The 13894-nt window shown below is 39.6% G+C and overlaps 1 protein-coding gene across 3 annotated transcripts; it reads right to left on the reverse strand.

Moving 5' to 3' along the window:
* Window positions 1-401: 401 nt before the first annotated feature.
* On the reverse strand, window positions 402-11148 carry LOC110509584 (torsin-1A). Of its 3 annotated transcripts, none has more exons than XM_021590559.2 (5): window positions 10574-10954; window positions 6214-6479; window positions 4125-4300; window positions 3296-3423; window positions 402-1929 (listed from the first exon to the last, which is right to left on the reverse strand). In XM_021590559.2, exons 1-5 carry the CDS (start codon window positions 10761-10763, stop codon window positions 1685-1687), a joined length of 1005 nt encoding a protein of 334 aa, XP_021446234.2. In that variant the 5' UTR covers window positions 10764-10954; the 3' UTR covers window positions 402-1684. The 3 variants fall into 3 exon arrangements, 2 of the variants coding, with proteins under 2 accessions (XP_021446234.2, XP_021446235.1); XM_021590560.2 differs by lacking the exon at window positions 10574-10954 and adding an exon at window positions 9685-9984; XR_005040395.1 differs by having other exon boundaries at window positions 1737-1929; window positions 3296-3445; window positions 10574-11148.
* Between the last annotated feature and the right edge of the window lie 2746 nt (window positions 11149-13894).

Raw genomic sequence — 13894 nt, forward strand, 5'->3', positions numbered from 1 at the left:
CTTTCACCATCAGACTGGTCGTAGTGCTACTGCTGTTTGTGATGACCAACGTCATGAAGGCCCTCAATCTGTTCAATACCACCAGGAGGCAGAAGAGAGAAGGGGTAAAGAGTGTGGAGCTGACCTCCCAGCAGGCCAGGATCCGGAGAGGTGAGAAGAGATTAAAGATATTTCACTTCTGGACAAGATCAGATAAGCCTACAACCTGTCTATTGACTAAAATCACAGCTAAATTATGGTCTCGCATGAATATAACACCCAAAAAGGCTTAAATGAGCAAGCTAGAATGCTTTGAGTGTAAAATGTACAAATATGCCTCCTTTGATGTCCTGACTTAAACGTAGTAGTTCTTACATTACCTTCAAAACAGTTTGATATTTAATTTACTCAAACGAAACCTATTTTTCCCATGTAAAAACATTTTAATGAAAAATTGTGAACATTCTTTCCTGTAATTATTTTGTGCATTGTTTAGACAGGGAACAAACAGTATGCCAACTAAGGCATGGTATACAGTTATACATAATCTACAATTGTTTCATTGTGGTTAAGTTAAATTAAAACAAATTACAATTGGATTTACTTCATTGCAGACATTTATTCAAGATGGAATGTTGGACTACTCAATTAAATGATTTAGGACAAATCTGGATCAACCTTGAAAAATGTGTCATAAAATTGGTGAACTGAACGAAATACTTGTATACCCACAAAGATAAACTTACAGCAGATTTTGAAATGTACACAATGCTTCTGGTGAATGAGTAGGCAAAATTTCTGCAAGTTTTAAGGCAGATTGTTCTATGTTTAGGTATTGGTAAACTGGGTACTAACAACAGAAATAAAATAAACAATTAATGGGTATCCAGTGAACCACAAATACACAATATTTTAGTTGCTACATTTTCAATGACGATTAAAGGGGCAAGCGGAAATAGTTACAGCCGTCCAATTCTTATTTTGAGTAACAATATGTACCCATTGTTTCTTGAAGAATATAATCATCACATTGATCTCAGACTGCGAGTCCTTGAATCCATCTGTCGTTTGGAGAGTGGTGACATTTGTCCGGCCCCAGCACCCCTCAGATTGAAAACAAACCATGTGTCAGGGCTGCCATTTGGCTGAAAAAATGGATTTAGAGATTGTAACTTTAAAACCACATTTGTTTCTAATACACAACTCATTTTCACTTGCCATAGTTCATGTGCAGCAGAATTCCATGAAAAAGGAAATCATTATTTGGAGATATTCATTCACAGAATATGTCAGGATCAAGCACCTTGATTGGTTAAAAATTGCGTTTCCCCTCAGTGTTTTTTCTCTCTCCTTTTAAAATTTGCCCTCCTCTATCTCAGTAGTCCATCTTCAGGGAGAAATGACATCAGAAAGAGACCAATTATGTCCTCCACATGGTTGTGTTGAAGTTGGGAGACCTCATCCTCTGAGTTCAGTCACTGACTTCCTCACTCCGACTGGCGGAGATGTTCTCATTAAGAAAGTGCACACAGTAGAGTAGATGGTAGACAGACGAAGTAGCTGTTCCCTCTGAGATCGTCTACATTGCGGTCAACAACTGCAAACAAACTGATCAGACCTACAAACCATCCTAATTACTACTCATTATGATTAGATCAGTCAGTCCGCAGCCGCCGGCAGCAACGTAGGCGATCTCAAACACGCACTACGTGTAGTAATCTAGCTTGCCACCGATGGTCTTGCAGCCCTTGCCGGAGAAGATCTTCTCACTCTTGGGGAAATAGACCAAGTCTCTGGCCATCTGGTCAACCACGTCCTGGTCAGGCTTCAGGCCCTTGGCGGACATCTCTGCCATGCCACACAGCAGCACGTGTCTGTACTCCAGAGGCAGGAAGGGGACAAAGAAGTCAACTAGGTTCTTGTCTATGAGACTGGTGTGCCACAACCCACCTACACAGGGAAAGGGAGGGAGGGGGGGACACAGTCATAAGATGGGCAAGAAGAAGCTACCACCAATTGCTTACCCAATCCTCTCAGATGTACACAAGTGCCTAGGGGGCAAGGAAAGTCAAAATGGGCAGGGGCAAGAAAGGCAGATGGACAGAATATAGACATCACAGGTCATCTTTGTATTGAAGGTAGGAAAAGTCACCAATAACATCCCCAGTCTTCAAACCCCAGCTGTAGTAACAAAGTAGAAAATCCTGACCTTAGAGAAACATGTGATCTGTTTCAGGAAACTAGGCGTATGTCGCGGGTCACTACTTCACATGAGAGCCATTTGAAAGTAATATATTTATTTATTTATTTTTTGGCAGAAATGCCTTCTGGAACATGTGAACTTTCATGTGCCTTAATAAAAATGTTATGCCATCTGTAAATATGAATACAATTGTTAAATTACGAGCCTAGTTGGTTTAGCCACAGAAAAAGCAGCAACCTTCCCGCTAGCCATGATTGTGTTGCTCTCCACTCTGGAGGACAGAGTTTTGAAATCATTAGATTATGATAGCTAAGGAGATGCAGAAAACACCGGTCTCCGGATTACATCTTCGAACTAAGGGCAACCATGGCATCCGTGACAGGGAGAAGTGTCCAACCATGATGTATAAAGGTAAGATAGACCAGCTAGCTACATATTCAGACATTGCACGTTTCTAATTTTGACAAAGTCGTTTTCATTTCAAGTTAAAGTGTACTGTTAGCTAGCTGGCTGGCTCGCTAGCTAACATGTATGATCTCATTATTTTGTATTTCAGAGCCATTTGCTTGGTTAGTTATTGCCCAATGTTAGATAGCTAACATTGAACCTGGTTGGTTAGCTGCCTGCAGATTCATTCAGGGTAGTAACGTCATGAGTTGGGATTATAGTTAATTGTTTAGCTAGCTAGCTACATGTCCAAACAAAATACTCCACTATGCAAGTGCCCATTTTAATAAAATGTCACTGCCACAACTGTTAGCCAGTTAGCTTGGATGTTTGACCACTGTTAGGACTGAATGCTCAGATCAAACCTTAAAGAGATTGGTGAAGCTAAAGCTTAAGAGGGTGTGAACAATGCTGAATGGTTGTAGACAAAGAACTCTCCAGTATGTACCAAAACATTCCAAGGCCATTTTCTCAAAAGTGAGGTTACAAGTTTATCAAATTTCAAAGCATAGTTACTTTCCCATTGTTCCTCAAATGCAGTGTATGATATACAATTTTGTAGCTCTGTGTCTCTGCTTTCAATGTAAAAGAACAGTATGAATAGAGTTACCAAAGTGCATAAGTTAGGCTTCAGCCCTAAAGAAGGACAGCAAAGAGGTGGCTTACTCTTCTTGTTGTTGAACACGGACAGGGAGAGAGCTGGTTCTAAGTGTTGCAATTGTATCTCCTCTCGGTCTCGACCTTCTTTCCAGAAGTCCAGGGCCACCTGCGTGATGTGCTCTCCTCCAGCGTTGCTATGGAGATGAGCAAAACAAACTAGTAGATATTAAAGTTACCATTTCCTGGTTGCTAAAACTAATAGTTTGCCTAATTTCAGTTGGTTTACACTATACTAGCTTATATTGTCACAATCATTGTACCATCTAAACCACTGTGAAATATATTTTCTACAACTAATAATATTGTCGTTTCAGCTGTTCGAAGCTGGTGTACAAAACTGAAAGTAAGAAACAAAAACAAAACTTGTGAATTGGAAGCATAGAAAGTAATCACTTAACAGATCTACCGCTTCTTAGACATGCTTTCAAGTAGAATTATAGGTCTATAACTCACATTTCTATGTGAATTTGGTCAGGTCGCCCATAAAAGTTGCATATTGCCACTTTAAGCTGGGTCCAACGATCTTTTTCTTCCTCACTGGTCCAGACATGGGGTAGTTTATAAATGCATTAGGTTCATGTGTGGTGATTTTATTTGCTAAATAGAAAAAGCTGAAGTAACTGAACTTTAGTTTTGGGAGCCGTATCTGATTCACAGCTGACGCTTAGGTAAGTAAAAGCATGGTTGCTACAACGAGTCGTTAAGTTGAGTGAAAGATAGGATCATGGATGTCTAATATATTTGGACTGTAAATCCAGTTTAAAAAAATACAAAAGTATCCAAAAACACTACATGAATTCTTAAAAATCACACACTGCTATTCTGTCTGCCCTACCTGAGGAAGATGAAGATGGCTTGCCGGTAGGAGACCCCGTCCAGATTTTCGTAGTAATCCAAGTAGGGCTTTATACAGTCGATCAGGCCAGGGTGCATCTTGTCCATCTCGTCAAAGATGAACATGGAACGTGGGCAGTTGGTGACGTTGCCTTTGACCCACTGCTGCAGCTGGGACTGAGGGATGGTCACAGCAGTAAAAACACAGACTTATCTACAGCAGTGAAGATATATTTTGCGGATATGCTGTAAGATATATATTTTTTTAAACGCAGATATGCAGTACCAGTCAAAAGTTTGTTCACACCTACTCATTCAAGGCTCTTCTTTATTTTTACTATTTCCTACATTGTAGAATACTAGTGAAGATATCAAAACTATGAATGAACACATATGGAATCATGCAGTAACCAAAAAAAGTGTCTAAATATATTTGAGAATCTTCAAAGTAGCCTTGATGACAGCTTTGCACACTCTTGGAATTCTCACAACCAGCCTTTTTTAATTTATTTTTATTTTACCTTTATTTAACTAGGCAAGTCAGTTAAGAACAAATTCTTATTTTCAATGACGGCCTAGGAACAGTGGGTTAACTGCCTTGTTCAGGGGCAGAACAACAGATTTGTACCTTGTCAGCTCGGGGATTTGAACTTGCAACCTTTCGGTTACTAGCTCTAACCACTAGGCTACCCTGCCGCCCCAGCAGTCACCTGGAATGCATTTCAATTAACAGGTGTGCCTTGTTACAAGTAAATGTCTTTCCTTCTTAATATGTTTGATCCAATCAGTTGTGTTGTGACATGGTAGGGGTGGCATACAGAAGATGGTATTTTACCAAATTGGGCTAAGTCCATATTATGGCAAGAACAGGTGAAATAAGAAAAGAGAAACAGTCCATCATTACTTTAAGACATGAAGGTCAGTAAATCCGGAAAACGTCAAGAACTTTGAAAGTTTCTTCAAGTGCGGTTGCAAAAACCATCAAGCGCTATGATGAAACTGGCTTTCATTAAGACTGCCACAGGACAGGAAAACCCAGAGTTACCTCTGCTGCAGAGGATAATTTCATTATAGTTAACAGCCTCAGAAATTGCAGCCCAAATAAATGTTCAGAGGAGACTGCGTGAATCAGGCCTTCATGGTCGATTTGCTGCAAAGAAACCACTACTAAAGAACACCAACAATAAGAAGAGACTTGCTTGGTCCAAGAAACACGAGCAATAGACATTAGGCCGGTGGAAATCTGTCCTTTGCTCTGCTGAGTCCAACCGCCGTGTCTTTGTGAGACACAGTAGGTGAACGGATGATCTCCGCATGTGCGTATCCCACCGTGAAGCATGGAGGTGGTGGTGTGGTGGTGCTTTTCTGGTGACACTGTCAGTGAGGGCTATTTGACCAAGGAGAGTGATGAAATTATGCATTAGATGACCTGGCCTCCACAATAATCCGACCTCAACCCAAATGAGATGGTTTGGGATGAGTTGGACCGCAGAGTGAAGAAAAAACAGCTAACAAGTGCTCAGGATGTGTGGGAACTCCTTCAAGACTATTGGAAAATCATTTCAGGTGAAGCTGGTTGAGAGAATGCCAAGTGTGCAAAGCTGTCAAATGAAAATGGTGGCTACTTTGAAGAACCTAAAATATATTTGGATTTTCTTAACACTTTCTTGGTTACTACATGATTCCATGTGTTATTTCATAGTTATGTCTTCACTATTATTTTACAACGTAGAAAATAGTAAAAAATAAAGTAAACCCTTGAATGAGTAGGTAGCCAAACTTTTGAATACTGTACATCCTGTATCATATAGAACCCTCCTTCATTCTTCCCATCTAAGAACCCTCCTTCATTCTTCCCATCTAACCAGGCACCGATTTAGACCTGGGACACCAGGTGGGTGCAATTCATTATCAGGTAGAACAGAAAAACAGTAGTATTCCAGACCTCGTAGGGTAAGATTTGAATACCACTGATATAGAATATGCATAAGAGTGTTTTTTTATTTTTTTACAGCCTAATTCTCCATTGAGAATTTCCCTGCCACGGTTACTGGGGATTACATTTCAATATAACAAAATACTTGCTTTACCTTATAGTTCTCAATCTGACTCAGATGAGGGAAGTGAGCTGTAGAAACAAACTGATGGATGAAACTGCTGGCCATGCCCTCCTTGTAGAGGTTTTCAGCTATCAACTGGCTGACAAAGTTCTTCCCTGTGCCAGTCCAGCCATGTAGAGAGAGCACCAGGGGCTTTTTAGGATTTTTATTGTTCATGAATCCCGTTACAGCTTTCTGGATGACTCTGGAGGCAACATGTTGACCAAACAGCTTCCGATCTAGGGCCACTTCCAAACCTGATGACAGGGCAGGAGTTGATTATCAAGTGTCAATGAATGGGATGTGCTACGAATACACCACCATTATTTCTATACTAATCATAGGTGGTTATCTTAACGTGATTAGTTACGCATTTAGGACACAACTGCTAAGTAGGCTAGTGGTGCAAGGGGCAGCTGCTTGTCCACTCGCACCCACCCGCAATTGCAAATTACCCTTCCACCACCACCCGACTATATGTGAAATTGAAAATCTGAGGCCCGCACTTGACCCTAACCTGCTAATATAGAAAATAGGCTAGTCAGATGGTGGAACGGTTTTTGTCAGGGGTTGAAGGATATTTTTTTGCCTGATTTAGATAGGCTGTTTCTGCTTATGATTTCCAACATTTTGGTAGGTGATTTGTTAGTCAACCTCTGGGCCTATAATTAGATACTTGCAGCTTCTTCTCTTCTGTCATTATATGTTGCACTGAAAGACTAAACAAACCCTTGCTCACCAGTGAGGTCATAAATCGACAGAATTAATGCATTAATTTAGTTGACAGCAGTAAAGTTCTCGGTCATCTCTGCTTCTTTCTTGGAGCAAATATGTTTAGGGATCGGGAAGAAAATGCAATAACAAAAAAATTAAACGTGGAAGACTATGTTTAAAATTTCAGTTTGACCGGTTATAAGGAAATAGAAAGCTGTGAAAATGACCCAATATGTTTCTGATAAGATTTCAGTTTGGCTTGGATGCATCTTTTATGTGGTTGAAATACTTTTAGCTTTCTGATGCTGATAAATATAGATACCGTCTGTGAAGGTGCTAACGCATTCTCTCAAGATGCTGAATGAAAGAAATCATATTTTTCCACTCCTGTTCCCGAGTCAAAATTGTGCCTACATTTGGTGTATCATTTTACTGCAATAAATGCTTAAATTCTGCAGGAGTTACTTTTAAGGCTATGTGAGAGGTTACACATTTAAGTGTCCATATTTCAGTTTCCATTCTACCCATCTGAACAGTAGCCTAGACTACAGTTCCCTTGACGTGCATAGGCCTATTTGAAGTCCCTGTCTTGTGACTGTCAAATGTGTATAGTGCCTCACAATCATAACACATAAAATAGCAATCTATCATCCTCTTTTACCAATTCAAATCTTTAGCAAACACTACTTTTCAGACCCTCCCTTGTTATTTAACAACTTTTCTCTTATTGAATTAAACTCAGACAATTGTACATACACATACATACAATAATGTGATTATTGTGGATAGTTAGATTAATATAATAGTTTGATTGAAAAGTTTACATGATTTGCAAGAAGGATTTCCCTAATGATCCTGTTTACATGGACATCTGAAATTGGGGTACATGATAAATACAGAAAAATCAGAAATCAATTTTGTCAATTTATTAATCGTCTTTTGTAACGGGTCCGTCTGTTTGTAACGCGCCCATTTGTTTGTAACGTGCCCATTTGGGGATATCTGATAGTATCTCAGATTGTCTTAACCCCACTAATGAGCTGTGGAGCTTCTCAAAGTAATTTTTCTTCACCTTAAAACAGCAAGTAAACAAAGAAGTTTGAATATCAATTTTGAATGACAATAGGCCCTCAAAGAATTTTTACAATATTTCCAGCTCTCTCCCTTTCGATAACCAAAACAAAAAATGTAATGCTCTGATCCGGTGGAATCGTTATAAAACACCTGATTACTTCTTATCCCTTGCACAAGAAGCCTACAGCTGTGTCTGTCCCGAGATCACTAGCACTGGAAACTGAGGGCCCAGAATATTTTATACAATGTCTCAAATTTGCTAGCAGGAGTTTTGGAGCGACCCAGTTGATAGTTGATTCAATGTCTCAAGATCCTTGCAGACAGGCCATGCCTAGCCAATGTAATTTATATGATATTTATTTTTATTTTCTACCTGCAAGGCTGAAATGTTGTTGGCTTTATGTAGGTTATTATTACATAGTTGGCAAATGGCAATAAAAGTAACTTTTAGATTTGTATAATTTTTATTAGATCGAATGTAGATTAACCACAGACAATGATTCAGACAAAGACTATTATACATGCAACTGTTCCACAAAAATGTGCATTAGAAATCACAACTGGCACGCAAATTGGTAGAAATGGTAAGAAACTGGCACATTGATCTCCGGCTCCCTTTGAGTCATTTGTGTGTGTTTTTTTAATCAAATGGCGTGCTTAAAGCATCTGACTAGTTCAGAAAATATAGTTGATCATGAAAAAAGTTGTAGAAATGTTGATTAATCGATTGGTCGGGGGGAAAAAATACAACTCTTGGTCAGGGACAGCCATAGTAGAATTACCTTTAGATGCCCCCCAAAAAATGAGGGAGGACCCCCTGCCAGGTTATGTCCCCCTCACTTCTGCGCCCCTGATGTGAACTACTTCTAAAAGGCATATAGATAACTGGCCAGGCTGTTACACAAGCCTGCCGCGATCGGGAGTCCCATAAGGGCGGCGCACAATTGGCCCAGCGTTGTCCGGGATTGGCCGTCATTGTAAATAAGAATTAGTTCTTAACTGACTTGCCTAGTTAAATAAAGGAAAACATATATATACAATTACTCACTTCACTCGTGCCAAACTGGTAGGCTTGTGCTAACGGTGCGGATACATGCGCAGATCAAACACATTTGGAACGCCAGTTAAGGCGTTTAGATGTCCTTATAATTCTAAAGATTGCTCAGAAAACTAGGTGTTTATTTCGATTTTACGACTATTAAGATAAGCAGAGTAAGGTGTTTACATGACTATTGCATAATCTGATTACTGCCTAGCCTACTAGTTCTTATTGGCTACGTTGATCCATTTTTTTGCCCGTTCCCATTTGGCGATTAGGATGTAGGCAATTTGGCGCGGGTACAATTAGGCCTTAACGCTGTTTATGCACCAACGCCAAATGGCCTCAAATAAATGACAAACTTCTATGTAGCCTGTAAATATAAACAGCACAAGACTGCTACATTCATGGATTTAAGGTATCGTTTTCTCAAGCCACCCGCACTTCATCCACCCAATATGTAACGACCCTTAAGTCAACCCTCGTTTTCTAAAGTAGGCCAACGGTATACTGGTGGAGATAGATAAGCAATTGCAAGATTAAAACGCAAAAGGACTTACTGTGTCTACATGATCAAATGGCCTAAGTAAACAGCGTTAACACACCAACCATTTAATATTTAGCTGTACACATACCTGTTGAATTAAAAGCAATCCATTTTGAATCGCAACTTTCATATACATAATTGTAAATTTTCCGCCCCACTGCTGCAACTCCCAAACCGACCACAAATGTGGTTGAGATTGGTTCGAACGCATTGACAAAAACACTCGATATCAATACATAATATACGAAATAGGCTTTGTATGTTGCTTTCATTTTAACTTCAAATAAACGTTTAGCGACCAAGTTTATAATTTAGGAACGAAAAGACGTTGAGTCCAAGTCAGCCATTTCCTCCTACGTAATCATTATGCGACACCAACACATCAGAAACAAAATGGTCGTCACCAGGAATACTAGTCGCAACTATGAAACTCGGATATTTCCGATTTACTAACTGCTATTCGTTTTCACGAGCAGTGTTCAACAAAACAACAAATCGGGCATTTCCGAGTTTCCTAGTTCCGACTAGCAAATGAACGCAGCATAATAAATGACTAAACCCCGCATATTTATACAATTTATGTTCTTACAATCGGATATTAAACACAACCCTACGTTTTATGTTCATACATTTTTACAATATAGCCCATTTTGACTTTGCTGGTTGTCACTCGTTACCACAGCCACAAAAGGGATCGCATTCAACATCGGCTACGTTCCCATGGTTTTCCACATGGATGTCATTCAGCATTTCAGAATTTTAAAGTTAAAACTGCAAATTATATTCAGAAAGCCTACAATGTTAAGGGACAGAGGTGTTCTGAGTGAGCCAAAGAAATGCAAGTAGCCAAGTTAGGACCATAATACCTTTACTTACTACAAATGAGGGTATGTTCAAAAAACCTAGTTGCAACGCCATTAATTGGAAAGGCCCCCCAAAATAAATGTTAACACGCCGGTACTAAATGTTCAACGTACCTGTTCTGTTAAAGGAGATCCACTCTGGTCTACAACATTCGTGAAAATAGTAAAACACGTTCTGGTAGGTTGCGAGGAAGCCGGTGAGAGCCGCAGCCATACCAACCGCTATGCTGGTACTGATAGGCTCAATCGCCGCCGTCGCAGTGACGTTCGACAACAGAAACCCCAACAGAAAAAACGGTCGCATCTTTGACAGTGTTTACTAGCTAGCTAGCAGTGTATATTTACCTAAACAAACTTGATTGCAGACTGTTAAATAACATGAGATACAAAATGGTATTATAGAGTATAGCCTGCGCGAGCCTCAACTCTGAGTTGAGCTTCTTCCTCTTCTATTACAGAATGGCGGTCCGCAACCCAACATTAAAGGTGCATGCTGCCACCTACTGTGCTTTAGTGTGTGGTCAATCACGGTTTACAACATGTCTAAATCCCCCTTTCTAATCCCCCTTTCTAACTCAGCATATAAATGACAGCCCTTGGGCTCAGAGTTCCATCTCTTCTGCCACACATCTGTCAAAATGGCTCTGATTTTACATTTGGCCTCACCTCTACCCAGTGGGAAATTAATACCAATTATATCTTGTTTCAAAGCTCTACTGGCTAATTGGTCTTCCATTTTATTCCCTTCCAAACCCGAATGTGCTGGGACCCAGTGAATCTCACTAATACACCCATTCTCTCAATTCTCCATAATAATATTAATATCTACAAAACCTATTAGATTTACCTGATGATAAACTATTCAACACAGACAGAATCTGAGCATACTACGTTCTACACCCACTGGAGGGCAACTATTATTGGCTACAGTTCAAATGAGTACACTGAAAGTTAATCTGTTAGTCTTCTACGTATCTGCACATCAAATTCAGGAAACACCTGCCCACTATCTGGGTCTTTGGATCCATCTGTGAAAAGTGGTAAAAAAGCACAAGAACTTCTGCCAATGTAATTGTCAACCAGTTTCCTTGTATCACTGACTTCTGACCAATCTTTCCTTTTCTCTACCACGGTTAGATCAACAACAGGATCTGGGAGTAACCATGGAGGAACATCCCCTATCACCACAGAAGGGCCAACCTCCAACTCCCTCAAACCACTCATGAGCAAGCTTTCCAACCAAAACCACTACCTTGTCTACTAGTATATTCCCAACAATCATCTAAAACAGTAGCAGTGGGATGCTCAACCTCACTTAACCCAATAAGCTAATGACAATTGTGTACGCCATATATCCAAAGGTATCTCACCTGCTTCCACTAGTAAGGCACATACAGGTGTTGATTTAAATGCACCAATACAGATCCTTAAAGCTATATACTGGATTCTGTCCAACTCCTGAAGTCAAATCTTCGGCGCTATACTATAAACTATACACCTGTAATCACTTGTCGTCCTGATCAGAGCTCTATAAATATCCATCAACAATTGTTTGTCAGAACCCCCATAACCAGAGACCGAGCGCATAAGATTCACCACCTTCTTACACTTTGTTTATGACATGATCTTTCCATTTAAATCGCTCATTGAACAACAGTCGCTCATTGACAACTCCATAGGCATCAAGGCACCCAGTTATATAATCTCCCACCAATACCAAGTCTTTCCATCTTAATCAGTATGCCTTCTCTCCACATAGTGTCATAAGCCTTTTCAATGTAAAAAAAAGAAGAAAAAAGACAGCCATTACTTCTTTTATTTTTATTTCTACTTTGCACATTCTTCCACTGCAAATCTACCATTCCAGTGTTTTACTTGCTATATTGTATTTACTCTGCCACCATGGCCTTTTTTGTTGTTGTTGCCTTTACCTCCCTTATCTCACCTCATTTGCTCACATTGTATATAGACTTGTTTCTACTGCATTATTGACTGTATGTTTGTTTTACTCCATGTGTAACTCTGTGTTGTTGTATGTGTTGAACTGCTTTGCTTTATCTTGGCCAGGTCGCAATTGTAAATGAGAACTTGTTCTCAACTTGCCTACCTGGTTAAATAAAGGTGAAATAAAAATAAATAAAATAAAATAAAAATTCATTACCAGTTTTTTCAACTTCATTGTTCACCTTTACTAATGCATCCAAAGTAGATCTACTTTACGGAATCCACTTTGATATTGACTCAATAAACCTCTATGTTCCTGGAAATAGGACTATCATCTTTTCCATCAGTTTACACAAGTTAGAGGTCAGTGATATTGGTCTATAACTATCAGCACATGAAAGGTCCTTACCAGGCATGTTTCCAACCAGAAGGTATAACCCCTCACTCCAAACCACAGCCTTAAACCCATCACATGTATGGTAAAGACAGCATCTAAAGAAGAGTCAACAGTATCTCTGTTAACATTAACATTAACATTAACATGATCATTTAAAATCTCACACCTGCGTTGCTTATATACTTCATCCAAAGCAACCCCACTATGTACCCTAGCAAATGTGTTCCCCAACAAGTCAGCCTTTTCTTTATCAGTTACAGACATTTTTTGATCCACAACCAAAACTGGAATTCGAGATCACTTGCTTCTTCCAGTCATCTTATTCAATATAGACCATACATCTGACAGCTCAGTACCCCTGCCAATTATAGAGCAGAACTGTCTAAATGCATTTCTCTTGACAGACTTAATGACCCTACGTAAAAGCTGTCTTCCTCTGGAAATCAACTAGATTCTCAGGAGTCATATTCCTACGCAACACGTCTTGAATAGCCGCAGTGCACTCTTCAGTCCACCAAGGAACCACCTTCCTTTTCTCACCCACTTCACTTATTGGTACATATTGATTCACAGCACTCAACATCAGAAGTCACAGAGGGAGCACATACATCAACCGGCCTCTCTAAAGACAATGGTCCAATAAACTTTAAGCAATGATCTCCAAACTTTTCCCAGTCTGCTTCATGAAAGCCCCATCTTCTGAATGGTACCCTATCTGGAATAGTAACATCAAAGTTTATGGTACACCAAATCTGGAAATGATCGCTTCCAACAGTAGAATAATTCATTACATTCACACAAATAAGCCGGCCAAAGGAGGTGTTGGCTTTGGGAATGACCAGTGAGATACAGTGGGGCAAAAAAATATTTAGTCAGCCACCAATTGTGCAAGTTTTCCCACTTAAAAAGATGAGAGGCCTGTAATTTTCATCATAGGTACACTTCAACTATGACAGACAAAATGAGAAAAAAAAAATCCAGAAAATCACATTGTAGGATTTTTAATGAATTTATTTGCAAATTATGGTGGAAAATAAGTATTTGGTCACCTACAAACAAGCAAGATTTCTGGCTCTCACAGACCTGTAACTTCT

Source organism: Oncorhynchus mykiss, chromosome Y (genome assembly GCF_013265735.2).
Source record: "Oncorhynchus mykiss isolate Arlee chromosome Y, USDA_OmykA_1.1, whole genome shotgun sequence".
NCBI lineage: Eukaryota > Metazoa > Chordata > Actinopteri > Salmoniformes > Salmonidae > Oncorhynchus > Oncorhynchus mykiss.

What these genes read in the sequence shown, in the direction of transcription:
- LOC110509584 (XM_021590559.2), bottom strand. Translation starts at nt 10,763, where the DNA reads ATGCGACCGTTTTTTCTGTTGGGGTTTCTGTTGTCGAACGTCACTGCG. An exon ending in GATCTCCTTTAACAGAACAG is followed by an intron (nt 6,480 to 10,573) that starts GTACGTTGAACA and finishes CCCTGTCATCAG; the next exon opens with GTTTGGAAGTGGCCCTAGAT. An exon ending in CGTGTTCAACAACAAGAAGA is followed by an intron (nt 1,930 to 3,295) that starts GTAAGCCACCTC and finishes TTCCCTGTGTAG; the next exon opens with GTGGGTTGTGGCACACCAGT.